Below are 25,972 nucleotides of genomic sequence, written 5' to 3' on the forward strand. Positions count from 1 at the left end.
GTTCTGCTCCCACTGCTGGGGAGCGGGAGCTGTGTCCCAAGGCAGGGTGACAACCAGGATGGCTGTGGGGCAGCAGGGATTTACAAGTTAAAGCTTTTGCCTGTTGCACAGAGAGCTGCCCCAGCTGAGACAGCTGCTGGTGTAGATGCTGTTTCAGGTGGTGGTTTGCTTTATTACTGCTTTGTTAGCTGTAACCCATTGTGGTTCACCATTTCCCCCTCAAGTCCTAATTTTAAGGAAAAATTCAGTTTTTGTTTGGTGAAGCAAAGCACTCTAAGCCTCGAGCCTCATGTGAGTCCCAGGAGTCAGAGGCCCCATCCTGTGTCAGGAGCAGATTTCAGGATTAATCCCCGTGGCTGCAGAAAGTCCCCAGCAAAAACTGCTTTAGCTCAAGTCCATGAGATCAGGCTCCTGTAACAGCCAAGTGCTGGCAAATGGTAACTCCCAAACCAAACCCTCCCTTTGCCCTTTTTTGTCCTTTTCCCCTGCCATGTGATCTGGTGTTTTGAGCTTGCTCAGGCCATTCTTATTTGCACAGGGAGAAGAAAAACATGGAAGATGAGCAGATGTCCTAAGGATACCCCTCCAGCACATCCCAAGCCTCCCATCTGTACAAGGTTTGGACAATTCCTGTACTCCAAGGCATGATGACAGCAACTGCCTCTGAGGAAGCAGCAGTTCTGATTTCCAGAATTCATGAATCCAAAGGATTCCAGCACATTCAGCCTCTCCTGCCTCAGTTTCCCCTTTTTCCTCCCTCTGGCAGCTCCTCCCCAGCCTGTCCTGAGCCAGTTTGCCTGATCTGACTGACAATGCATCCAATGCACACTGACAGAAAGGACTTTTGGGGCTGGACACAACCAAAAGAAACCCCAGAAAATTATCTTTGCATTTCAAGGAGCAGAAATTTGAAGCTTAAAGAAATCTAAATCTCCCTGGAAACTATTTATCAAGGCAAACTTACCCACAGTAATCCATCCTTTGAGTGTTAGAACAGCTTGAAACTAAAAGTTTGCAGAGCTCAAGCAGGAGGGGAAGAGGGATGAAGCTGGCAAAAGATCATTAAGAAGATGGTTTAAAAATGTTTTTCCGGAATTTGGTTTTTATTTCCATGCTTGGATTAAACTCTTCAGCTGGTGAGGAAAAAACAGGAGAACTCACAGGATATGTGAGAGAAAAAAAAAAAGGATCTTTCTGTAGGTTCAAAATGTTCCTGGGATTTTGAGGCTGAAAGTTTTCTGAGAGCACTTCTTCCAAAGGACTTTCCAAGAACACACAGTAAACTGCAAAACAATTTCACTGAGAACTACAAAACTCCTGTTGGAGAGATAGAAAAGTTATTTCCACATGGCCAGAGCCAGAACATTGAAGTCTGATGTTTCAATAAATGTATTTTTGGCTTATTTTGACACAGTATCAAGGACTGAGAATATTGGGATTACAGAGCCCAATGCAAGGCAGCACCTCTGTAAATGTGTGCTCCATATTCCATTTGTCAGTTTATAAATGGAGCCATTGGAGTAATCTCTGCTTCATTGACAGCCCGGAGATCTCCAGATTTCCAATTTCCCTTCAATAAAACAAAAACCAAAAAAACCCTAAGGAGAACACTTTTGCTTTTTAATCATATCCAGGCCTGTTTCCTGTAATGAAGAACTTTTTTCCAGTCCCAAGAGAGCAATTCTTTGAATGCCACTTTCAGATATTGAGATAAAAATCTCTGCTATTTGCAGGAAAAGGCTCTGACTGCCATTTGTGGCTTGAACCACTTCCCAATTTATTTACTTTCTGAGGCTGTTTACATTTTCAGGCAGCCCAGCTCACTCATCCCTAACAAGCTCAGTTTATTGCTGCAAGAAATGCAGACCTGTGCCAGCCACAGGAGAGACTTCGGACCTCAGAATATCAAAAGGCTTTTGGATCAAGTCACCTGAGTAAAAAAATGGGTGGAAAAGGAAAAAAAAACAAAAACCAATCCCATTTTCTGGTGAATTCTATCACTGACCAGCAGCAGGAGCCATGGATGGTGCAAGCCCTTCATTAGGGCTGAACCTGAAACTGCTTTTAATTCCTGGAGAGCTGCAGGACTCCCAGATCAGCATGGAGAGGGGACATGAGGGAGAAGGACATCCTTAATTTGTCTGAAGAGCAGCTGGTTTTCTTCTTTATAGAATTATCTCCTCCAGCAAAGCCTCCTGCTCGGAGTCAATGGGGTTGGAGCACACTTAGCCCAATTCAGGAGTGACACATCAACCCCTTCCATCAAAAGCATCCAACTCCAAGAGCTCCTTTGTTTGTTCTTGCTGATATTAAAGACTAATTCTGATTTAGACTAAGAGCCTTTTCCATCCCTCGGGAGGGAGCTGTGGCAACACGAGAGTATTCAATTAACTGTGTGCTCTAAATTACTCATGGAAAGGAGTGTACTCACGTGGACAGGGCAGGGAATTTCAGGGATCTGTCTGGAAGGGGGTTGTATGGCTAATATAATATAATATAATATAATATAATATAATATAATATAATATAATATAGGATTTTGCCAGGAGCTGGGCTACAATGATCTTTATGGGTCCCTTCCAACTCTGGTTATTCTATGAATCTATAATATTATATGTAAGTAATAACTTCAGCTTTGTGTAAATCTTTCTTACTTTAGGAAAGCTGTCACCTAGTTTTTTAACCTACTTCTTAACTGGTATTTTACAAACAACAAAAAAAGGAGCAACAGGTGGCATCTTGTTACAGATAGAAAGTAAAAAAACAGTTATTAAGCTCCTGTATTCAATCTTTAGCCACTACCTCCTCTTTGTCACCTTCTCTCAGTCTTTGGCACCTGAAGAGAAGCATTCACTTCAGCAGAAAGTAATTTTCCTGTCCTGCTTTTGCTTTCTTTTTAAAACAAAATGCCCCAAATCAAGGCAATAGCTGGCACAGAAAATAGGAAAAACACCTCTCAGAAAAGTTAAGAAGCCTTTTAGGACATTTTTTGTTGATGCTGTCAGGGTTCAGTTTTGATTGTGACAGATAATTTCTCAAATCCAGGATGGATATTGTGGTGGATGCAGAGCTGGAATTTAAATCTGTGTCTCCCACCTGGAGGCTACATACTCCAACCACCTGCAAGGGCTGAACAGCTGGAGAATCATCCATTAGAAAACAGAATCATGGAATGGTTTGGGTTGGAAGGGACATCTCTTCCCAGCCCCCTTCCAATTTTCCACTATCCCAGGTTGCTCCAAGCCCCATCCAACCTGGCCTGGAACTCTTCCAGGGATCCAGGGGCAGCCACAGCTTCTCTGGGCACCCTGTGCCAGGGCCTCCCCACCCACAGTGTCAGTAATTTCTTCCTCATCTCTAATCTAAATCCACCCTCTGTCAGTTTGAAGCCATTCCCCCTTGTCCTGTCACTCCACCCTTGTAAAAATGTTCCTCTTTAGGTGCTGGAAGCTGGGAGGAACCATAAAAGAAACTGGAAGGAGAAAAGCCTTGGAGGTCCTGGCAGATGAGCAGCAGTCTCTGGCAGGTTGGTTACAGCCCTCAGTCACCTGCACACCTCTGACACAGCCACTCAGGCACAATTGCTGGCAAATTCTCAAGAGTTTTAGGAGCCTGGACATAATGGTAGAGGGAATAAAGCTCAAAGTGCATGAAAAGTACTTTGAGAGGATTTTAGAAGTACATTTTTTCTAAGTACATACAGGACTCCTCTGTATGCTTTTAGTAGAGTTCTCAGCATCACAAGGGCTTCCCACAGTTCTCAATTCTTGCTTACTTGCAAGCAAAATAATAAACCCCCCTCCTTACCTCCCAAAAGCCATTTAAAAAGGGCCCATTTCAGGTCAGCTATGACATTGTTCAAATAAAAGATGTTCAAGATGCTCCCGACACAGACAGGGCAATTTTTAAAATCAAGTCATGATAGACAGTTTTCTCTTGTAAAAATGTTCCCACCATTTCTCTGTCAGAGAATTCCAGAATGGTTTGGGTTGGAAGGGACCTTCAAGACCACTCCCTGCCATGGGCAGGGACACCTTCCAGTGGCCCAGGTTGCTCCAAGCCCCATTCAGCCTGGCCTTGAGCAAGTGTGTATTTGTATTTTGTATACAAAGCAAAACAATCATTAGAACATTCCCGTTGAAAAGGAAATAGATAAACAACATAACCATTTATTTGACTGCATTGTATTTAGACAACTTGTACATTTCGTAACCCCACTGGTTTTGTTCTCATCAAAAAGGATAAAGGGACAGAAGAATATAATCCACTCAAAACAGCAGTCCAGTATTTTGAGATACACTTGCTATTTTCATAGATGCCCACCTGATACCTGAACTCCAACATAGGTTGTAATGTTTATACAAGACCTGAAGTTTTTTCAACACAGCACTGAGTTGTAGCAATGTCTTGCAGTGCCCTGAAAAATCGTTTGACATAACTCTGCAACACCAATCTGATGATGCCTTGAAGGTGATGAACCTGATCATTTCTTAAAAAACAACATAATGAATGCAAACATCCAGACCGACACGTCAGCCAGTAGCAACATTTGGGCAAATTTAAATAGAAAAGCAATCAACTCCTTAGTTAGATTTGTCAATGCAAAAAGGCGAGGGGGAGAGAACTGTGTTTAGCAACAGACAAGAGAAATAACCAACTTTTCCTTGCTAGATTCCTTTTGAAAATCAATGCAAATTCAAGGCTTCCCACTTGATTTCCTAATCCCAAGCAGTACAGAGAACAAATCTTTTGATAGGACCCAACACATGCAGCTCGAGTGTCTCCTTCAGCGAACTCTGACGCTGCAGCCATGGCAGAACCTTTCAGGCCATGTGCTCTTTGAAAAACAAAAAAAGAGAGACCTGCACCTATTTTGCTCAGTATTTTCAACAAAGACATGGCAGCAACCACTTCTTACAATAACCAACCAGAATTGTATTTGAAGTTTGCTCCAGAGGGATGTTTTTGGCAGTGAGGAGGGATTTCAGCTCACTTCCAAGTCAGCTTTTGAATCTGAAGACACCCACGGCTTAAATATTAACCAATAGAAAACTTGCCTGTCTGGCTTTGCAGATTGAAACCCCAGCAAGACACACAAGGCAGCCCAGTTTGCAATTTGTGATTCAAGCCCAACAGCTGCTTGCAAGGTCTGAAACCTCCCTGATCCAGCTCCAGGGCAGTCTCTATGTCCTGGACCACAGCTGAGGCAAACCTGACTCAATGGATTGGCTACCAGCATCGAAGCCGTAACACTGAGCAAAACTGCTGAAAAGCCACCCAGAAAAACTGGCACCGCTGGGGGAGCAGGGTTAGGAGAGATTTTATCGTGTCACAAGGCAGCAGTGGCTACACACAGGCTTTAGGCTGAGCTCCAGCATGTCCTGGGAGTCCAGGACCCCACTTACACTTTGGCTTGGGCACCTTTTTAAATATGAGTTTTCTTTACTGAGGGGAACAGATCCCCTCGACAGCACAGATGGTGTCTCTACAAGCAGAAAACTCAGCAGGGCCAATTTCCATTAAAAATCTTTATTTTCAAATACAACTCATGATTTGTACATGGTAAGAAACGTCCATCACCATGTGCGATTGGTCTGTGCAAAAGGCGGCTTTGCTCAAATCCAGTTTTCCTGCACAGGGCTCTTTTCCAAATGATACTGGAGGTAGGGGTTTTGTTGGTTTTGTTTTTAGTGTACAGTAATTAGCAAAAATGAAAACAAACAAAAAAAACCCCAAACCAACCCCACGACTCAAACCAAACTCTAAAAAGAAAAAAAAAAAAAAGTGTAGTAAGGCAAATCTGGAGAATTCGCTTGATTCCATGAGAGTGGATTCACTGAGTTCATCCTTTGATCCCTGTATGGACCATTCACCTCAGAGTTGGACTTGATCCTGGTGGGTCCCTTCCAACTCTGAATATTCTGAGATCTCTGATTACAGAGGTGCTTCCACAAATCACCTAATACCTTTATTTTTGTCTTTCAAAATTAAAAAAAAACCCCAGAAATACAAACCAAAAAAACCAACCCAACTGATTCGTAGACTTGGGCTATGGAACCACACAGAACAAGAAAGCCTCGACACTGTCATTACTGAAAAAACTGATGGGTATTGGTAAAACCTATGTAGCCCAAACAAAGAATGGAAAAAAAAATAGAGAAAAACAGAGCAAGAGTGAAGGCAAGAGAGACAGAATTCCTTCCCTGCTGCTTTGATTTTAGAGGGGAAAAAATCCCCCAATAATTTAGCTCATGGAAGTTGAGAAAATGAGAGCAGCTAAAAATGAATACAATATACCTTGAAATTAATTTCCAAGACCAAGAACCAAAGATTGAAGCATTTTAGAACACTGAAGCAAAGCAATCTGAATCTGAAAAAAACCTGTTCTGACTATCTTAAAATAGCTGTTTCTCAGAGCTCCTAGCAATAATTTTGATTAAATAAAAATCATACCAATTTACATTAATTTTCTATATCTTCTTTTAAAAGAAGTCCCTCACTCTTTCAATGAAAAAAGTGCATCCAAACCCAGCAGAGATTCACTGGTGCCACCAGGTTCTTTTAGCAGCTACTCAAGGTTTTCAAAATAGCTCACACTTCTTGCTATAAGAAGGGCCTTCCAAACCCTTGTTTGGGAGAAGTATCCGAATTATAAAAAAATCTGAAATAATTTATTATCAAATCCAGAATTTAAATAAAAGCAGATTTGTTTTTTCCTTGCAAAGACAACTGAAGAAAGTAAAAGAATAAAAGCATGCACTCCAAACTTAGAGGTGAAGACAAATATACTTATCTATACAGGCACTGGCAGACGCAATTTAATGGTTACTCGTTGTAACACACACCCCACCCTACAATACATTTTTTTCATTCACTAATCACTGAGGTACCAATATTTAAGAATGGAAAAATTCAATATTGAAAAATAAAACCTAAAATTGAAGCCTTTTTTCTTTTTCTTCTTCTTCTTCTTCTTCCCCAGAAAACTATGGCAATTTTTGTATGAAATGTTAGTATACTTATAGAATTTTACAATCTACATTGGCTTTATTTCGAATTTTCGGGAACCAAAAGCGGCGTTTCCCATCCAGGTTTTCTCTGATAAAACGTTCACTGTGTGGATGTCCTAAAGAGTCAGCAGACTTGCAAATGAATGAACATATCTTGGCTATCACCTGGCACATCTGGCTGGTACCAAAAGGACTCGGAGTCTGAGACAATCGGCTTTAATTCGCAACAAATGCGCCATGCCAAAGTGCAACGAATGTGTGCGACACTCAATGGGACACTGACAGGTTTAAGAGCTGCATGGAAAGTACTAAGAGTCCACCTTGCAAAGCAATTTGGGACAAATTGCATTGCATGCAAAGGACAACTCTGCGCTGCTGGGACGTCGCTCGCTCGCTGGGATGGGGTCTCCTAACGCAGCCATAGCTTCAGGCGCAGTGCATCCACTCCGTTTAAATAGTATCTGAACAGCCTCTTGTCTCGCACAAAACCAAGGTTTTCATAAAGTTTCAAAGCAGACTTATTTGTGATTTCTGTTTCCAATACAACCTTTAAGGGAGAAAAGAAATAAAAAAAGGAAAAGAAGCGTGTCGTGTTAGTCGGCAGTTGCAAGTACGTGATTGCTGAATTGCAATTCCAAAGGTTTTATTTAAAGGTACGTTTGTTAGCAATGAATGGAATTAATTTCTTCTTATCTTTACTTAATTAAGCAGTATTTCCACATTAAGCATTCATTCCCACATTAAAAAAAATATCAGTTCATTCACAACTGTAATTGTAAACAACATTTAAGACTTTAGTTCTTGGCTGTAAGCAGAATTTCAGTTCATCACCTCGTAACCAGGGTAAAAAACAAGGCAGAAAACCAATCCCAAACAGCCCCTGTCTCCCAACATCCTCCCTCAAAACCCAAGCTACCTAGGCTACCTGGCTAGGGGCCAAAACATACTTTGAATGAGTAACTGAACTTCTGCATGTCACAAAAACTTGGCACACGAGGATTTACTCAATGATTTTGTATCTTTGACCCTTGATCCTTCTGAATTAGATGCAAATAAAAGCTCTCAATTGACACCAGATGTAAGACCCAACATTTGCAGTGAATACTTTTTTGTGCTCAACACAAGAATCACAGAGTGGCCTGGGCTGGAAGGCACCTTCAAGATCATCCAGTTCCAGTCCCTGCTCCAAGCCTGATCCAACTTGGGGACCAACAAATACCCCAAACCCAAATCACAGTGCACACAAGAATAAGAAGCAGAGTTTTCTGTATTTTTCCCCCTGTGCTGGTAAGATCCCAGTTGCAGAAAGACCTGTCAGAAATAACTCAGACCAAACCCAAGTCCAAGAGTAGTCCAAATTAAGACTCAAAATTGTCTCAGAATTCTCATGCACAGGCAAAAACCTACAGTGGCCTTTTACAAGACATTAATCACAAAACTTCAGAATTATTCAGAATTGTTTTTCTCTCTCTTTCTCCACATGCACTGAACAGAACTCTGCCATAACTGACAAGCCCTGCACCCCCTCCACATAATAAAAACTAATTCTACCTCTTTACTGTTGTCCAACCCAATTATTTAAGGTTCTGCTATTAACAAGAGATCCTGGTTGCACAAGAACATGGGATGAACTAACAAGGACTGGGCTCCATACACGCCCTGACACTGAACATCCACATACTGAACAGGAGCTGATGGTCACTGTACAAAGACCATAGAATGAAAACACAGGACCAAAATTTAGCCTAGATTTGCAGGGCAGGTGAAATCCATCTAATTCATGGCTTCTGTGGCCTCCCCGCCTTCAGGCACACATTCCCCTTCCCTTTCCCCCTGGCCTCTCCTGCTCAGGCTGGTTCCTGAGCTACTTCCAAAGCCACCAGACAGAAAACCTTTCCTTTTTCTTTCCATGAGGTTTGCTTTCTGAAGTCTGAGGAGTGGCTAAGCCAGCGTGAAAGGAGAAGGCAGCCAGTGGGTGGAGTGGCCTGAAACTTTGAGTCAAATATCTACATTAAATGGATTTTTAAATCTTACTGGAGGTGACCAGTCTAACCACTGTCTGCCACATTCCAATGGGCAATTCCACCTGTGTTTCTCAGTGTAGGGATGAAAGAACAATAAAGCTGGGAACAACAATCCAGTGAACAATGTAAGACTTGGAAACAGCTCGTTTTACAAAAAGGAACTAAGAGTCACACATTAAAATATTAATCACCATAAGTTCTTAAATTACAGCAGGGTAGTGTTGTAGCTGCACACTTGACAACCTAATTCAATTCTTAGTTTTGTGACAAGAATAAGAGATTGAATTTCTCTAGTTGGCATCTCCCAGAACATTACTGGCATGTCCTGTGAGCTGATGGGGTACTCCTAACATCCTTCATCCATTAAAATGGATAATTATTCATCTGTAACAAATTATGGAAGCACCATCACTTTGCTGGAGAGGGCTATTTTCTATTGTACAACTCCTTAATTCCAATTTAAACAAAACATTGAAGCCAAAGAAGGAATCTGAGCTGTGTAGATCCACCATGCAGAGAATTATTTATTTGAACTCTCAGCTACCAAGGGCATTCACTCTCTCAAAGGTTCAGTAACCTGGCAGAGTGATGTAATAACTCTATTGAACTGCAAGCACCAACACCTGGCAATGCTAAAACACTTCCAGCACTGCAGGTGATTGAGCTGAAGGGAGTGGTTAAATGTTGAAATACAGGTTTGTTGGAATCCCACTACCTGAGTGAATGCTCATCTTGAAAGCAAATGCAAGAGATTTGCTCTGGTATTTCTAAGGAAGTCTCAGCACAATGAAAAGCAATTCCCTGATCTCAACATACTGCAGCTGAAGACATGTTTCTGTTATCTGAAAAGGAAACACAGGCATATTTTATTCAGATTTCATTAGCTTCCTTTGGTGAAGAAGAATCTCTTCCTGTGTGAGATTTTCAATCAAGCTCCAAACCTTCAATTGTTACATTTATTTCTGCTCTTGTGGGTCGATTTTGTTGTAAATATATGCCTGTTAAATCCTCTGATAACACAGTAACCCCCCACAAAGGGCAGCAAAGATGTGATTAGATTTAACAGCATCTTCTGCTCAAGTTGCAACTATCTTAAGGTTGTGACATTCTCTTTTATCTTAAATTTCATAAACCTAACATTTTAGCTCAACTCTAATATTACTGGGTTTAGAAGCAAGAAGATTTCTATATTAAGAGTGGAGTGCAATGTTCCTTGTTGCTACATTTTCATACCTACAATTTATTCCTGAACTGAAGCCAACTGGAGTGGTCAAGCTTTTGTGCTTCTTCAGTTCAAACTCTGAAGGAACTCAAGTTTAAAAACCAAGCCATAGAATGGATACAGCCAAATCAAATGAACAAAGTCCTCTCAGCACTCACAGAAGAGGTTGGCATTCTTACTTTAAAATCTGACAGATCATCAGATTCAAGTTATGAGAGCTTGTCCAGTGTCCTTAATCAATTCAAACTGCCTTAACTTTTTAATAAAGAGTGGCACTACCCAAAATCTACCAATTCATACTTTATATGTTTTGTAGGTTAAGGAGAAACTAAAAATATCAGTAATGTAATGATTTCAAATAGTATTCCATAAAAATAGACATTTCATTTTTACTAGTGTGGTGCTGAATTAAAATGACACACCTACTTAGTGTGGTCAAAAACCTCACTCTAAATCACCCTAAAGTTTCAATGGGAATTTCCATGAGAATCTGTGGTTGCCTTTCACGTTCTACATTTTTGCTTAAAAAAAAAAGGTTTTTGAAGTCCCCACTTACTGGAGTCTTATTTTCATTAGTTACCACTTGCATGGTACATTATTTCATTAATATAAAGTGAATGGATTGTCTGCAGGTTCCTCAGTCATTTGTTACAGATGGAAAACCTGCATATGAACAACTCCTCCTTTCTAATTGTAATTAAGGGATGTAAAAGCTCCACAGGATGGTCTTCAGCTGTAGTTTTGGGAAATTGCTTGCCAGCAAAAACAGTACAAAAAGCAGCTAGATACCCACCTTGCTGCAGCATGCTTTTCTAAACTGGAAGAAAAATATTTCCAAAACTTTGGAGCTGGAAGTAGAACTGTTCACCTGATTTATTTCCACAGCTCATCTTTTCTATGCAAGCAGCCCAGAGTTATCCTAAATCACTGTGATCTACTGGAAACTCAGCCCATTACAGTTCACTACCCCAAATATCAGAATTCATGAACATCAAATACCTAAGAAAGTCACAAAAAAAATACAAAACAGAGATCCCAACGTTTTGTAATGTTATATAGAGACACTCCAGCTGGAAGCTGCTGTTACTTTCTTCAGGCCTGAAGGTTATTTCTGGTTCAAGCACCCACCCCCAACACCAGATCACTTCCCTGGTTTCTATTCTAATGTAGGCCATGGCCAGCTCCTCCCCTGCATACAGATTCCATTCCAGTCAATTCACCTCCTCCCTTACTCACTCCACAGCTTTCCCACAGAAACAACCCCTTTGGAAGATTTTGTACCCAGCAGAAGCTGCCTCTCAGGCAGGGTGCTGACCACTGTAAATCACTCATTCCATGGGCCTGCCTTGGTTTATTCCCACTAAAACAGCCTACAGGGGAAAGAAAAAAAGTCCTTAAACACCAGAACATTGCAGCAGGCTTTGAAATGCCACCTATCAGCTGTGATTTGTCAAGATTTTCATCTGTGGTGTTGTATAAATCCTTTGTTTTTCAGGACTCAATGCTGGTACCTCCAAAGCCAAATCTGTGATACTTCGAAAAGCAACACACTGAGTGAGGCATTTATCAGATTATATGCCACAAGTTATTAAAATTAAGTCTATTTACTGCATCTATGCCATAATTAGATTGAAGGGAAGAGTTTCCAAGCAGCCTTTGGAAATTTTTCACGACACCCACAGCTGCATATTCATGTTTTTAATCCTATTCCAAGTAAGTTTCAGAAAATAGCATTTTGCTTTTAATTGCACTCCATCTTATCTCAAAAAGCAGTATCTTTTTATTTCCATCAGGATTCTGATTTTATTAAAAGATGTAGAAAAATACCTTAAAAGCTGCAGGGATGATTAAACTATTCATATGCCTCACACAGACAAAAATTATTGTGATGCACTACTTCGTTTTTGATGAGCTTTAAGCATCAATTAATCAGAAACTGATCTGACAACTGTTGTGAAAATTGGTGAGAGCCAAGAGTTGAGCAGAGCTTTTCATGGGTGCCTAGTTAGATTTTTCAGATTCTGGTCTGACTGAAAATTCAGCACTCCACCATGTAGTACAAGTAACCAACATCCTCATTCTGCACCATTTTGGCTATGTGGAAGAAGTCTACTTGGTGGCAAAGAAAAAAAACAAAACATGGAAACATTGGCTGTTTGGTTGTGGAAAACCAAAGTTAAATGGAAATAAACAACATAAATAAAAATAAGTGTGGGTATGCCTCAATTGATGGCACAGAAAAATCAGTAAAAATCAGTAAAATACTCTGCTTGTATTCCATGCTCCCCAAAGGGCTCCCTGTTCAAACTTTAGTGCCAGCACAAGACTCAGCTGGTGCAAAAGCCCCCCAAAAGCAGGGGATGAGTTTGGAATCATCATTCTACAAACAGCAGCTCCAAACCCATGGCTGCCCCCATCCAGCACACAATTCAAGGAGTCTGAATTGTAATTGTAGTGCCTTTGAATAAAGAGAGAGAATCTGAGGAATGCCCTCTGCCCCTGGTCCAAAGCATTTATACAGCACCAGAGATGAAAATCTGTGACTAAGACTTAATGAGGCCTCACTGCAGACCTGCAACCCTTATCACATTTATCTTATGTTTATGGAGATAAAAAAACAGCAAAAAGGGTTCTTGGATTAATATGACAGTGGTAGAGGAAAAAGACACAGAAGAGGTTACTGTTAGAGGTCACCTGTTAGACAGTCCAATCCAGAAATGAATTTACATGAGAAGTAGCACACAGACAATCAGTAATTATACAGTAATTACTGCAACTCAGAGCTCGAGTAGAAACATGCAGTTCTACTACTGACTCTCTAATAACAGTGGGCAATTCACTTCCTTTCTCTGCATCTCACTTCTGCAGCTGTGGTGTGAATATTGTAAACCTGATCCCCAAGTATTTGGCAATTTTTAAAAAACCTTGACTAGTCTAGAAATGGGAAATCAACTCAAGACCATAGTGGAAAGCAATGGGGAAAACAAACCAACCACCCTTTTGATTAGTTCAGTGCAGGCAAGTAGTTAAAGAGATTAGAGGAGAGCATTTTAGAAACCATGATAGAAGCAAGAAGCCAAAATAAAGAACTTAAAAGAATTACAGACTGCACTGTACTGCCCAAGTACAACATAAATTAGAAGGTGAGGGGGAAGAAGACACCAGCAAGCAGAGGCATGAAGGGATCTGAGGGGGAGAATAAATCTCCCAATGAATGAAGCCAGAGCACAGGCAGGGATGCTGCAAGAGGTGAAACACAAGTGGAAAAATAAACTGGAGCGTGTGCCAGAAGTCCTGGGACACCAACTGTAGCTTTGCATAAGAAACTTCCCCACGGGGCAGTGGGACAATTGAGGAAGCAGTGGGACAATGAGGGAGCAGCTGAAGTGAGATAACAGAGAGATAAAAGGCTCATTAACTATGACACACTGAAATGACAGCGCTCACACATCAGGAACAACTGCATTGTGCCAACGAGATGGAATTAAAGGGACAGATAACCTGGTTAAGGAGGATGGATGGATGGATGGATGGATGGATGGATGGATGGATGGATGGATGGATGGATGGATAGATGTAGGGAGAGTTCCTCACAAGTTAAAAAAGGCACATAACCATAGAGGTGCTTTATGTATGTATTTATATTTTTTTAAAAAAGCAGGAACTGTAATCTGGTAAAAGAGTAACAACTTTTATGGCAGGGAGGTCTGCCAGTGATTCAGTGATTCTCCTTGCACGGCTGTGTTGCTGTGCTAACCCACAGCAGCTCTGCTCTGTGCAGTGTCAGAACAGCCTGATGAGTGGCTGTGATAAATCCACATTCTGCAGCAGCACAGCACACACTGTTCTGTGGCTGTGTGTACTCTGAAGGGATGCAGGGCTACACGGGACATGCTCATCTCACTGCTCAAACTGGGGCCCTTGCAGGAAAATGAGCCTGAGTGAAGGCTGAGGCAGCTTCACAAGGTAAATTGCTGAATTTCAGCACTTAGAACAAATTTAGAAAGTCCATCTCCTATTTGTGCCATACTTCTTTTTGAGGTTGTTTTCCCTTTTATTATAAAGGAGCTTCTTACCAACTTATTTCCCACCTGAAAGGAAAGTCCTGTAGAAGAAAAACCTGTGACATGAATCCACATACAAGAGAGTGCAAACCATTTACATTATGAAAGTTTTGATTATAAAATCTTACCTCATCACAATCTCCTTCAACCATAGCATAAATAGCTTTCTTAACCAAGTTTGTACCTGAAACACAGATTTCAGTAAGTGTCAAGAGTTGCAGTGCAAAACAAAAATGCCAGTTTATATATGACTAATGTGTGCTACCTACATGACATGACACCTGGGGAAAGCAGGGAGGAAAGAAAAACAAGGAGTTGCAGTCAAGCTGCAGTCTCAAGTTTGAACACTAAAATAATCTGTGAAGTTATCCAGAGATTCAGCTCAAGTGCAAGATTCTTGTAGCACAAGGATATTAGAAACAGGCTGCTAAGCTCAACATGGTGTTAAATATAGCCTTCCAAGATGTGATTCATTCCTTTTTGTTGCATTTAAAGTCAAAATCTGCTGGCATGTACTTGAAGGACATTCATCTTCCATGGGAATTTCCTCTTACTAAAACAAATACTTCTATTAGTAACAGAACTTATGAAACCATTGTTCTTATGGCTCACTCCCATTTGGGTTTGCTGGTATCTAATAATATTCTTGAAACCCATCCCTTCCCCTCAGTCAAGCATTAGTTTAATTTTTTTATCATTATTTGTCATCTATTTCACAACAGTTCTACAAATGTAATATCCCTATCTGTAGAATTGGAGTGAAATTGAAAGTTGATTTCAAAGTTATTAGTGGAAAAAACTGCTGTTCAGTGAAATTGCATAAATCTCACTTCCATAAGAAGGCTATGGAAAAGGAAAAAAAACCCCAAGCAATCTACAGAATGTTTTAAAATATTCTCAAAACTTTAATCAATTAAGATTTTCATTGAATGTTATGATAAAACTGTTCTACATTTAAAGCAGAGCTTCAGATTAACAGCAGACTTTGAGAAATAGCAAGGTGGCAAATGTAGGAAAAAAATCACCATATAAGAGTAAGCAAGGTTTTAAAGAGAAATTCTATGTATGTAATTCTAATTTAACAAACTGACTAAAGTGAGTGGAAAGTCTTGCAGTGATCATAACAACAGCATTAGCTCTCATTTACTTCTGAATCCAAGCACCTGCAATTAAATTATGGCAGACTCCTTCATGACTCAGCTAAAAGGAAAGGAGACACAGTGATTTCTCAGTATCCTCTTCCTCTGCTCCTCTACAGAAACCAACAATGGCTTTTGAATTGCACTGGGGAAAGAAAAAAATCTGCACATGCTTGAACAGTCGTGGTAATGTGTTTTTTTGGAGGGTTTTTTTTGGAAGAGAGCAAACACAATGATACATTCTGCAATGGATCACTGTATTTTTTGATTGCAAGTAATTTTGTCTTTAATCACAGAAGCATGAGCTGTGGATGAGTGGTGAAGCACAGTTCTAAGCTTTAGAGCTGACATCTACATTTAGTTAAAAATACCTTACAAAATGCAATTTCACAATAACCAGCATGAAAAAATTAAGTTCCATAAGAACAGATATTTAATTAAACCAACTTGGCTAACTGGTGTTAGAATGAAAATCCCTTCACCAGGGCAAAACTGATTAACGAGGAAGGGCAAACTCCCTGCCAAGAATGATTTCCTTAGCATGTAACTTCCCAACAAAACAGATCTCCATTTCAATCATTCAAGTAACAATACACAGCTATTTTTCTTCCATGATTAATCCAATAATGAGCTCCATACATTCTCCCTGATGGGTAATATATGCATAATTTATAGAGGGAAGTCAAGAAATAAGTTCAGTGTAAAAGAGGAACCTGAACACAACATGGAAATACAGTGATGAGGGCACACACAAAACCACAAAGCAGTTCCCACTGTTGTTATTTGGTAGTGGCAGAGGTAAGCGGCTGCTGCCTGCCTTTCTTTTCAGCCTTAGCAGATGCCAGGTGTGAACCTCACAGGGCATTTCAGGTTATTTTAACAAAATCAGAAAAGCCACTGGGGAGCTCGTGTGGTTGAGTAAGGCAGGGATGACACACAAAGCACCAACATCCTGAAGTTCAGTTCAGCTTAAATCTTTATGACAGCTACAGTTATCCCAGCTAGAGGATTTAAGGAAGAAAGAATAAAAAAGGCTATTCTTACCAATTCCTTTTCTTCTGTATTTGGAATCCACTGCTAACATGGCTATATAACCTCTGCGGAACATCTTTTTGTGCATATCCAGCTTGCAGACGATGGCACCTACACACTCCTCACCTACCATGGCCTTAAAGACAAACATACACGGATGGAATTCTCAGTTTGGCATCCACAGTGCTGCCAAAAGCAGTAAACCAGTTCATTTTTCAAGTGAAAGAGGCACACAGAATTTGTTTGTATATAGCTATGAAAAGGTAACGACGTAAATTTTAAAAGCATCTCCAAAAGTATTACTATGATTGAAAGACTTAATTGCTTTATTACATTCCAATAAAGTTCCAAGTCAATTAACAACCAATGAATTATTCCTGGAGAGAACCATATTATGATTTCACAAAGTCTACAGACAAGAACACGTGTGATCAAAAAGGGAAAATAAATAAAATAAAAGACCAGGTTAAGGCATAAATTACCCTTTCATATGGGCTTCTGCAGAGGAAAAAAGTCCATTCCTGCTTTATAGCAATCTGAATTTTCCTGTACAAGGGCCGTGGTAGATAACATGCTTAATTTTTGTCTGGTTTTAATGTCAAGGCCATAAAGGATCAGAGAAAAGTGTTGCTGCATTTAATCTTTAGACACTGTCGTTTTCAGTCTTATGACACCCGGAGAACAAACAAAAAAGCACAGTTAATTTCACAGACTTTAACTATTGGGAGATTTCGTTTGTTAAGAGCTATACACTGGCAGTTAATCCCAGTGGCATTGTCACAGTAACCGTGGTCAAGGAGACGTCGGCATCCTGAAATATTAACAAGAAAACCCCCAAAAAGGAAAGGGCCCAACTCCTCCCCAAACACTCATCAAACCACTTACACACCCGCTGTGTTCACCAAAATTTTACCATGAGAGAAAGGAAAACTAAGTCATGTTAACTGTAGGATTAGGCAGCATAAGGGATTAATGACATTATAACCTGCAGCAGTAAAACTGAGTAGTGCTGCAGAGTGGGACAGCATCCAAGAGGAAAACAAATTCCTGTGCACTCAGGAAAGATGGGAAGAGATAAAAAGAAACTCATAATTTTAGATATGGGCGTGTGAGTGGATCCACAGCCTTTGACAGACCTGCAGGGAGGACCAGCCTTGGGCCCAAGTGCAGCAGCTAAACCAGGACTACAGCACATGACTGGCACAAGCATGTGCTGGCACAAGAGCTGCTGGATTATCCAAATTTACGACTCTAAGACACGTCAAATGAAAAGGACTTGCTGGAGCCAGCACTGCCAGGCCTCAGTGCAGCCACCTGTGAACCCAGAGCTCACTACTCCCAAGGCTGTGGTAAAAACTCAAGCACCTGAACCTTTGTGCACAGCTTGCAGGCTAAAGCTCCATGGACAGAAGATTCTTTCCTGCAGGTCAGACTGTAGGCACGGTCTCTTCACCCCAAAAAGAATAAAGTATTTGAGCATCTCCTCCTGGACGGTGGGTTATGAACCAAGTCAGCTGTCAAACAGGAGCTGCAGCAAAGGTGAAACGAGGCAGCCAAAAAAAGTACAGGCTGCAATTCCAAAACCCTATGATACAGCATGATCCTAACTCCATTTCTAATGTAGCTGAAGCAAATATAACTATTGCTAAGTTTTTATTTGGCAGGAAAACACATTTCAGCAGTATCCAAGAACAACCCTGAACAATCTAACCAGTGATTCTTAAAACAACAAACAAAAACTGTAGCATGATCTAACTGGACTGAAACACAGAGCCTCTAAGCACTCTTTCATTTGTTCCAAAACACAGTTTATTCCACAGAAAAGAGGAGCTGTGCCCATATTCAAACAGGGTATGCAAAGTTTCAGCTCAAGGCAAATTCTGTATCTCGGCTCAGACCTGAGAAAAGCAGGGAGTTAAATAAAGAGTAACATCAGACAGACTGCTCAGAACATTGCTATAATTATGCAGAGTACCTAGATGTAATCTTATACCTCACTAAAAAAAAAAAAAAAGCACACCACAAACTAGCAAAGTTGTGCTTTGCCCCGGAGTGAACACGTGCAAACTGTTGATCCTAACAGTTATGTGGAGAATTTTTAAGATATATGTTTGGGTTTTTTTAACATGCTTCAGGACCAGTGACAATCTAGACACTTCATATCTGAGCTCTTTCTTGTCCAGGGCACTTTTCAGAAAAGTTATATTCATGAATCATATATTTAAAATGCTAAATGAACAGCAAAGAATTTTGTTTGAGTGATCAAAGAAGCAAATACCCACTGGTTTTACCACTGCTGCCAGAGAACTGAATAAAGAATGACTCTGTTACCAGCTCTCCAAACACTTAAATCTATTTCTCTGTCTTTAGGCAGGTAAGTCTGGCAGTTAATCTGCACCTGTTCCACTCACAAAGGGAGTGCTGCATTTCCACTTTACTTAGAGGGGTTTTTGCTGCCTTTCCTCTCCTTTCTCTTTCTTTCCAACCTTATCTAAAGCTGGAAATGAACCTAAACTGTGATATGAAACTTGGCAATTTAATTTTCTGGAGAAGGTTAAACTGTGTGAATAAAAAAAAAAAAAAAACAGACTGAAACAGGGAGAGTCGTGAGGAGGGAGGAAAAGTAGCTCCCACACAACATCATTTAGGAAAAGATAATCATGGGCCAAATTTTCCTTTCAGGTATGTGAGAGTACTTCTAAACATGCAATTTTCTACAAACAGAATTCAGCTTAAGTCACTATTATAAATTATAAACTCACAGAGTACTCTAAGATTCACTCCAATACTAGGTTATTAGTAGCACGAATAACATACATGAATCCAAATCCAATATTTGCATCATCTTTGTTCCTGTGAATAAGTTTAAATGCTTAAAACAAGCCAGATTTTAATATACTGGAAGAACTAGTAGAGAAATGTCTGTACATCAGCAAGAACATTACTTTCAACAGAATTAATCAATTTGTATTAATTTCATTATCAAGGATGGCATTATGTCTGTGAGCCACAGTCTGAGTATGCATTTAATATCCAGATCCTGTGAATTTTGTTTAAAGGAGACTAAAACAGCCAACTAGCCCCAAAAGGGAAATATTTTGCAATTCAAACACAGCAGAACCTGCACTGCTGCACTGCATTTTCCTTTCACACCTGCACCCGAGTCCATCCCAAAGTATCCCAGCCCCGGCTCGGTAGGAACTGGCTCACATTTAGGGATCGTGTTACCCAGAGGATACATTCGGGCTAATGGTTTAAATGTCCGGCACTTCAGCCACAGCTCTTCCCGGTCCCTCTGCCTCCACTCCATCAACCTGGACACCAGCAATTCCCTCCTGTGTGAGGAGCACCCTCTGGAATAGCTGCCCTGGCTGTTGTCACCTGCTCAGGTGCTGCAGGGACTTCAGTTCTCACAGAGCCACCGCCAGTGAGAGACTGTCTCAAGGCGTGATCACTCCTAAAAACAAACTGGAATACTAAGTTTGCAAATTCTCCTACAAAACTTCTTCCTACACCTGCCACGAGGCCAAGAAGACTTCTCAGACAACCTCCTAACTTTTCTGGTTCTTCCTTTAAGCCCCAGGTTTTCCACAACTGAAGAGCAGGGATGATGTCTTACAAGACTTAATTTCAACACACCAAGACGCTTGAATCAAATCCAATTTAAAAAGAAATGCAAAGTATTAGTATAAAACAAGACTTAACTGCAGCCATTTAGGATTTACAACACATTTAAAACCACTTACATGGAATTAATAGGTTATTTTTAAACTTGTGAAAGTTTAAATTATAAATGCTGCTATAGCTAGTGGCAAAGTTAAGAACCCAATAAAAGCACAGATTTTCTAGATTTTTCTTAAAAGGCAGCTGAGTGGTACAGTGAATTACAGGAGAGGTTACAACACTCAGCCAGAACTCTGCTTTTATTACATTCTCTCTTATCCAAACTCTGCTACAGAGCAAGGTTGCTTAAGCTCACCTCTCCCACGCTAAAGGATTTTGAAAACAATTATCTGAAATATTTAATTTATCAGTCTGAAATGGAAGCTTCAGAACTTTAACACTGCTAAGACTAGAAGCTACAAAACCACTTTAAAAGAAAGCTACAATGTCGAAAATGCATTTACAATCCATCTGGGGATGAAGATGTAACATTGCTTAAAAATGCTTCACATGAAACACAAGATGCCCCTTGCCCCTGTCATTTTTTGGCAGAGGAGTGGTTATCATTTGATGAGAAACTGGGCTGACAGAGCTTCTGAGAATAAGTAAAAACCAGACATTTAATGGGCACCCACACCTAATACACAGTGCAAACCTGCTCTTCTGAAGACAGGCAAAACATGAGTTTAACCTGACAGTTGGAGTTTTACAGAATCTCAGAATGGTTTGGTTGGAAAAGACCTTTAAGATCATCTTGTACCAACCCCCTGCCATGGACAGGGACACCTTCCACTGGAAGTTTATGGAGGAAAATGTTATTACCTTGCCACAGCCCAGATACTGCTGCAGTGTGACACCTCAGCACTGAGCAGTACTCCCAAGTTGCTACCCCTAAAGTCAGGATAAGAGTTATGTGGATAAATTCGATATTGAATTTAATACAGACTTAAGATTTCCAGTATCTCCAGGTCCTTTTAAAGTGGAATATTAACTTGAGTGTACAGTTAGGAAGTGGTCTGAGCCTGAAAAGCTCTGGTCACTACAGGGCTGGTCCTCTGCCTTCTCTCCAGCTGGGCACTCCCACCCCTCTCTTGCATCGGTGCCTGAGACATCCTACAGGAATATATATGGAGCTCTAAACCAAGAGCATCACCCTAAAACAGCTAAATACACACACATTCACAAGTAAATGCTGGTCAGAGGGGTATCTTGGCTCCCAAAAATCACAGAAACACAGGGGCTGGCACAAGACAGGAAGAGGGAGGTGAGGAGAAAGGACAAACAAGTGGCAGCCTGGGCTGCACCAGCTCTTAGAGCAACTGGGCAGCTTGGGCAGGCCAAACCAAAACGAAGCAAGTTTCAAAACCATGCAATAAAGTTCATAATGTCCCCAGAAATTAGCTTTGCATTGTTACAACAGGGAAAGTATGTTTTAGGTGGTCCACTGAATAAACCAGCAGAAAGAGGCAAGTGCTGATTATTTAGGGAAAATACACATCCCATCTTAAATTTCAGTGGTGTCAGTCCTTTCTCCTCACAGGGAAAGAAAAGAAAATGTGCCACGACAGCACAAGGAAGACAGGTGAATGTGCTCTGGAAGAGTTTTCAAATGGTGATGGTGAAATTCAGCAAAGGAATTGACTGAACCCTTAGAGACCCTTTTCCAAATACAATCAAATCACAGGCTAACCCCTCTTCCCAAAACACTGAAAATCCAGCCAAAACCTGAAACCAGAAGGTTGTGGGGTCACAAAGCATTAAAGACAAACGATTCTCTGAGATCAGGCACTAAGCTTCATGCTCACCATCCTGACACTTCCTGCTAATTGAAATATGCAGTCCCTGACTGAAGATAAATATTTTAAAGCGATTTATTAGAGATAAGTAGTTCAGGAATCCATTAACTGCAGGAACAAATTATATGGTATAGAACAGAAAGTTTTCAAGAAACAAACCTCAAAAGTATTAAAACCAGTCACAAAAAACCCCAACACCCCACACATGAATTTGACTCAGCATGCTGCAAGACCTTCAAATTATTAAGCAGATAACAATTTGCTGGCTTCAGACACTCACAGCCATATATTATTCTCTACACTTTTATGTACTTTACATGGTTTCACCTTTCCAAAAAAATGGCAAGTACATTAAAGGATATCAAAAAATGAAACTGTCACTACAAAATAAGCTTTCTCTTCCTTGAGTGATATCTTACTCTTTAAATGCAGTTATTAGAAATCATCTGTTTTACTTCTCTGTCAAACAACTTGTCACTGCTCTTCTCACAACAAGATTCTCCAGTTATTCCCTGACAAAAACACCCCTCATAATTACTGAAAGTCTAAACAAATGCACTGTGATCTAAGAGTATCCAACATTGCCTTGGCATTACCGGGGTACACCTGATGCTCCAAGTTAGAACTTGTAGTTCTTGAGCATTTTACTCTCAGTATGAGGTAAATCAGCCACAGGCAGAGCTCAGGGTTTGAAGAACATCACTGTGCTCTGATCAGCATCCCTGTAATGGCAAACATGACTTTGCATCCAACAATGCTCTCCAATGCTTTCATATTCTTTTTTGTTCCAAAAGGTCAACTTCTTGCTTTGCTCAACTTCCTGTAATCCGACTGTATTCCCTCTGCAGGGTTTTAAGAGGCACAGTTCTGAAAATCCTCCTATAAACCATGTCAATCCTGCTATAAATTATACTAGATCCTAAACCAGGAACATACAGGAAGTTTAAGGCCAGATGGACTCCATTAGCCTCACCTCTTGTACTCATATTCTATCAAAATTTCAGAGACACCCCTGAACTGAAGGGTGTCTTGGCTCTGGCTACATCAGACATTACAAAAGGGTGTCCCAGCCTTAATTAAAACATCAACAGAGACAAATTCTTCATTTTCTTTAGCAAGGAAGTGCCACAAACTCCCCTAAACATTCTGTTTTGCAGCCGTAAGTGTTCCTATGAGCAAATCATGCACATACACTCCTCAGGCCAACTTCTACTCAGTTTCATTTACCTGTGGATGAATTCTTATCCTAAAAGCCTGCAACTGAGACACAAAAAGTGCTAAACATTTAGGAAGGCAGGGGGGCAGCTAAACCAGCCTTTCAATAGTGCAGTAGGAAGAATACAACACTAAATACGTTGTTAGTGCAGGGAGCCAGCGTGAGGATTCCTGCATGCTGTGAGCACTCTCACACCTGTAAAAGCAACACAGTTGGACTTGTCTTTGTCAAAGTAAGCTCACAGATCAAAAAGTCTACTAAACCTTTCACAGTGCCTCTCCACCTATCGCTTAACATTTATTTGCCAGCCCTGCTTTAGTCAGTTTTAAAGCCATTGTGCAAGAATTACCAAGCAGTTACAAGGCATTAGTGGACTAAGTACTTTCTTTTTCAAATCTAAGCCCAGGAACTCAGATAGAATCATAAAATGAGCTACCAAAGGTCACAAAAGTCAATGTCAAAACCAAGATTAGAAGCCCTGAATTTCTGTATCCTAGCCCTTTCCCTACCATTTAAAACATGTGTTAACATATGTAGAACTTCGGGCACATGCTTTACTTGCACGTGCACAGTCACAAGGAGACAGGTATTTCCAAAAAAGCCCGGCCTTACCCACAAAAAGATTATTAAAAGTATTTCCACAAACGTCAACCCTTCCATCCTCTCCTCCCCAGCCCCAAACCACTCCCAACTCCTTCCCTCCCGGCTCCCCCCGGCACTTACCAAAAAGCAAAGTTGTGGCCAGTTGTGGATAAAATACCTATATGTGTAAATGGAGTAGGGTTCAGACAGATCTTTGGTGATCAGTCTCATGATATCGGGCATCTGCAGCTCTGACTCATACTGGACGTATCGTATCGTTAGGTCCTCCTCGGGCTGACAGTCCGTTCCCGAGCCTTTCAAACTGCAGGCTGCTGCTAAGGACCCGGAGAGTAGCTGCAGGGACTCCTCCTCCCCTCCTTCATCCCCCTCCTCCTGCTCTTCCTCCTCCAAGCCAGTCTCTCCTGCCAGCCCATTGCGGGCTGCAGTCTTAGCAGCAGCAGTCGTGGTTGTGGCAGCAGGCTGGCTCCTGTCCCCTTTAGCTGGGGGAGAAGGAGGAGGAGAGGGTGCAGTCCTTCCCTGGGGAGGGAGGTGGTTGGCGTGGGGGGACGAGCAGGGCGCTGCGGTGGGGGGCGACGACTGCTGCTGTCCGGAGCCCATTGTTTTGCTGGCTCGCTTGTTCTCCAGCCCCTCGGGGGCCGCCCCTGCCTCCGAGCCGAGGATCTTGCCCTTGAGGGAGGCCCGCAGGTGCCGCAGCTCGGGGCTGATGAGGCCGTTGAGCTGGTGGTTGTGGTGCGGGGGGTGGTGGTGGTGGCGGTGGTGGTGGCGGTGCTGCGGGCCCCCCTTGCCGCCGTCGCTGCCTCCTCCTCCTCCGCGCTGCTGCTGCTCCCGTCCGCCCGCGGGTCCCTCCTCTTCCTCCTCCTCTTCGGCCTCCTCGTCCTGGGCGCCGGTGCAGGCGGCGGCGGCGGCGGCATAGGAGGTGGCAGAGGAGGAGGAGGAGGAAGCAGTCCCCCCTCCTCCTCCTCCTCCTCCGGGGAAGGGGGAGAGCGTGTCCCCCTGCGGGGACAGGACGCTGCTAGGCCCCGGCGGTACCTCGGCCATGTCCTACAGGAGAGACCGACACAAACTCACCGGGGAGGAGGAGGAGGGCGCCAAACCGAACGGGGGCGACGGGAAGGTGGGAGGGAGGCGCGGCGGCCTCACGGGCCGCGCTCGGCGGGGAGCGGGGGGGAGGGGGGGGGCGCGAACAAAGGCACGCACGGTGCCCGGGCCGCGCCTCGCCGCCCCGCCGCCCCCTCTGGCGGCTGCCCCGCTCCCCCCGCGGGCGCGGGCGGGGCCGTTCCCGGAGCGCTCGGGGCCCGGGGTCCCCCCGCCGCCGCCACTCACCGCCGCGTCTGGGCAGCTCCCGCTCCGCCGCCGCCAAGCGCGGCCGCCGCGGCCGTAAAACCCGCGGCCAGTTCCTGTCGGCCCTTACGACACTTCCTCTCTTGGCGGCGGCGCCTGGCGACGGCGGGGCGGGGCGGGGCCGGCGCCCTCGGACGGGTCCCGGTGCGGGGAGCGCGGGCCTCGGGCGGGGACGGGGACAAGGAGGGGGACAGGGGGACGGAATCAGCGGCAGGGTCACGGAGTCACAGCACCAGCTGGGTTGGAAACGTCTCTGAGATCGCTGAGTGCAGTCTATGAGCACAGCCAGTGTTTCACACACTCAGGGTATCATGAGCTGGCAGGACCCACAGGGATCATGGAGTCCAGCGCCTGGCCCTGCACAGGACACGCCAACAATGCCACCCTGTGCCTGAGAGCGTTGTCCCAGCTCCGAGTTGTGTCAAGCTTGGGGCTGTGCCCATTCCCGCGGGGGCCTGGGCAGTGCCCAGAACCCTCTGGGGGAAGAACCTTTCCTGATATCCAGCCTAAATCTGTCATGGCTCAGCTTCCTGCTGTTCCCTCAGCTCCTGACACCGAGAGTGAACAGATCAGACCCTGCTCCTGCCCTGCCTCTCCTGAGGAAGTTTTGGCCGCTCTGAGGTCTGACCTCTGGGCTGGACAGTGTCCTCAGCTGCCCCTCCAGACCCTTCTCCATCCCTGTGGCCTCCTCTGGATCCTCTGGAATAGCTTAGTGTCTTTTTCTTTCAACACCTCCAGGGATGGTGACTCCACCATCCCTCTGGGCAGTCCATTCCAATGTCTAATCACTGTTTCTGTGAATAAATTCTTCCTAAATCCAACCTAACCGTCCCCTGGCACATTTTAGGAGTATGTCCTATTG

General features: G+C 42.7%; 1 protein-coding gene across 1 annotated transcript; it reads right to left on the minus strand.

The window, feature by feature from the left end:
* Positions 1 to 4,149: 4,149 nt before the first annotated feature.
* On the minus strand, positions 4,150 to 25,122 carry NAA30 (N-alpha-acetyltransferase 30, NatC catalytic subunit). Its single transcript, XM_014871418.2, has 4 exons — positions 23,890 to 25,122; positions 16,504 to 16,627; positions 14,449 to 14,504; positions 4,150 to 7,557 (listed from the first exon to the last, which is right to left on the minus strand). The coding sequence occupies exons 1-4, from the start codon at positions 24,805 to 24,807 to the stop codon at positions 7,420 to 7,422; spliced, it is 1,236 nt and encodes a 411-aa protein (XP_014726904.2). The 5' UTR covers positions 24,808 to 25,122; the 3' UTR covers positions 4,150 to 7,419.
* Positions 25,123 to 25,972: the final 850 nt, after the last annotated feature.

The sequence above is a fragment of the Sturnus vulgaris genome, chromosome 6 (assembly GCF_052056855.1).
Source record: "Sturnus vulgaris isolate bStuVul1 chromosome 6, bStuVul1.hap1, whole genome shotgun sequence".
Lineage (NCBI taxonomy): Eukaryota > Metazoa > Chordata > Aves > Passeriformes > Sturnidae > Sturnus > Sturnus vulgaris.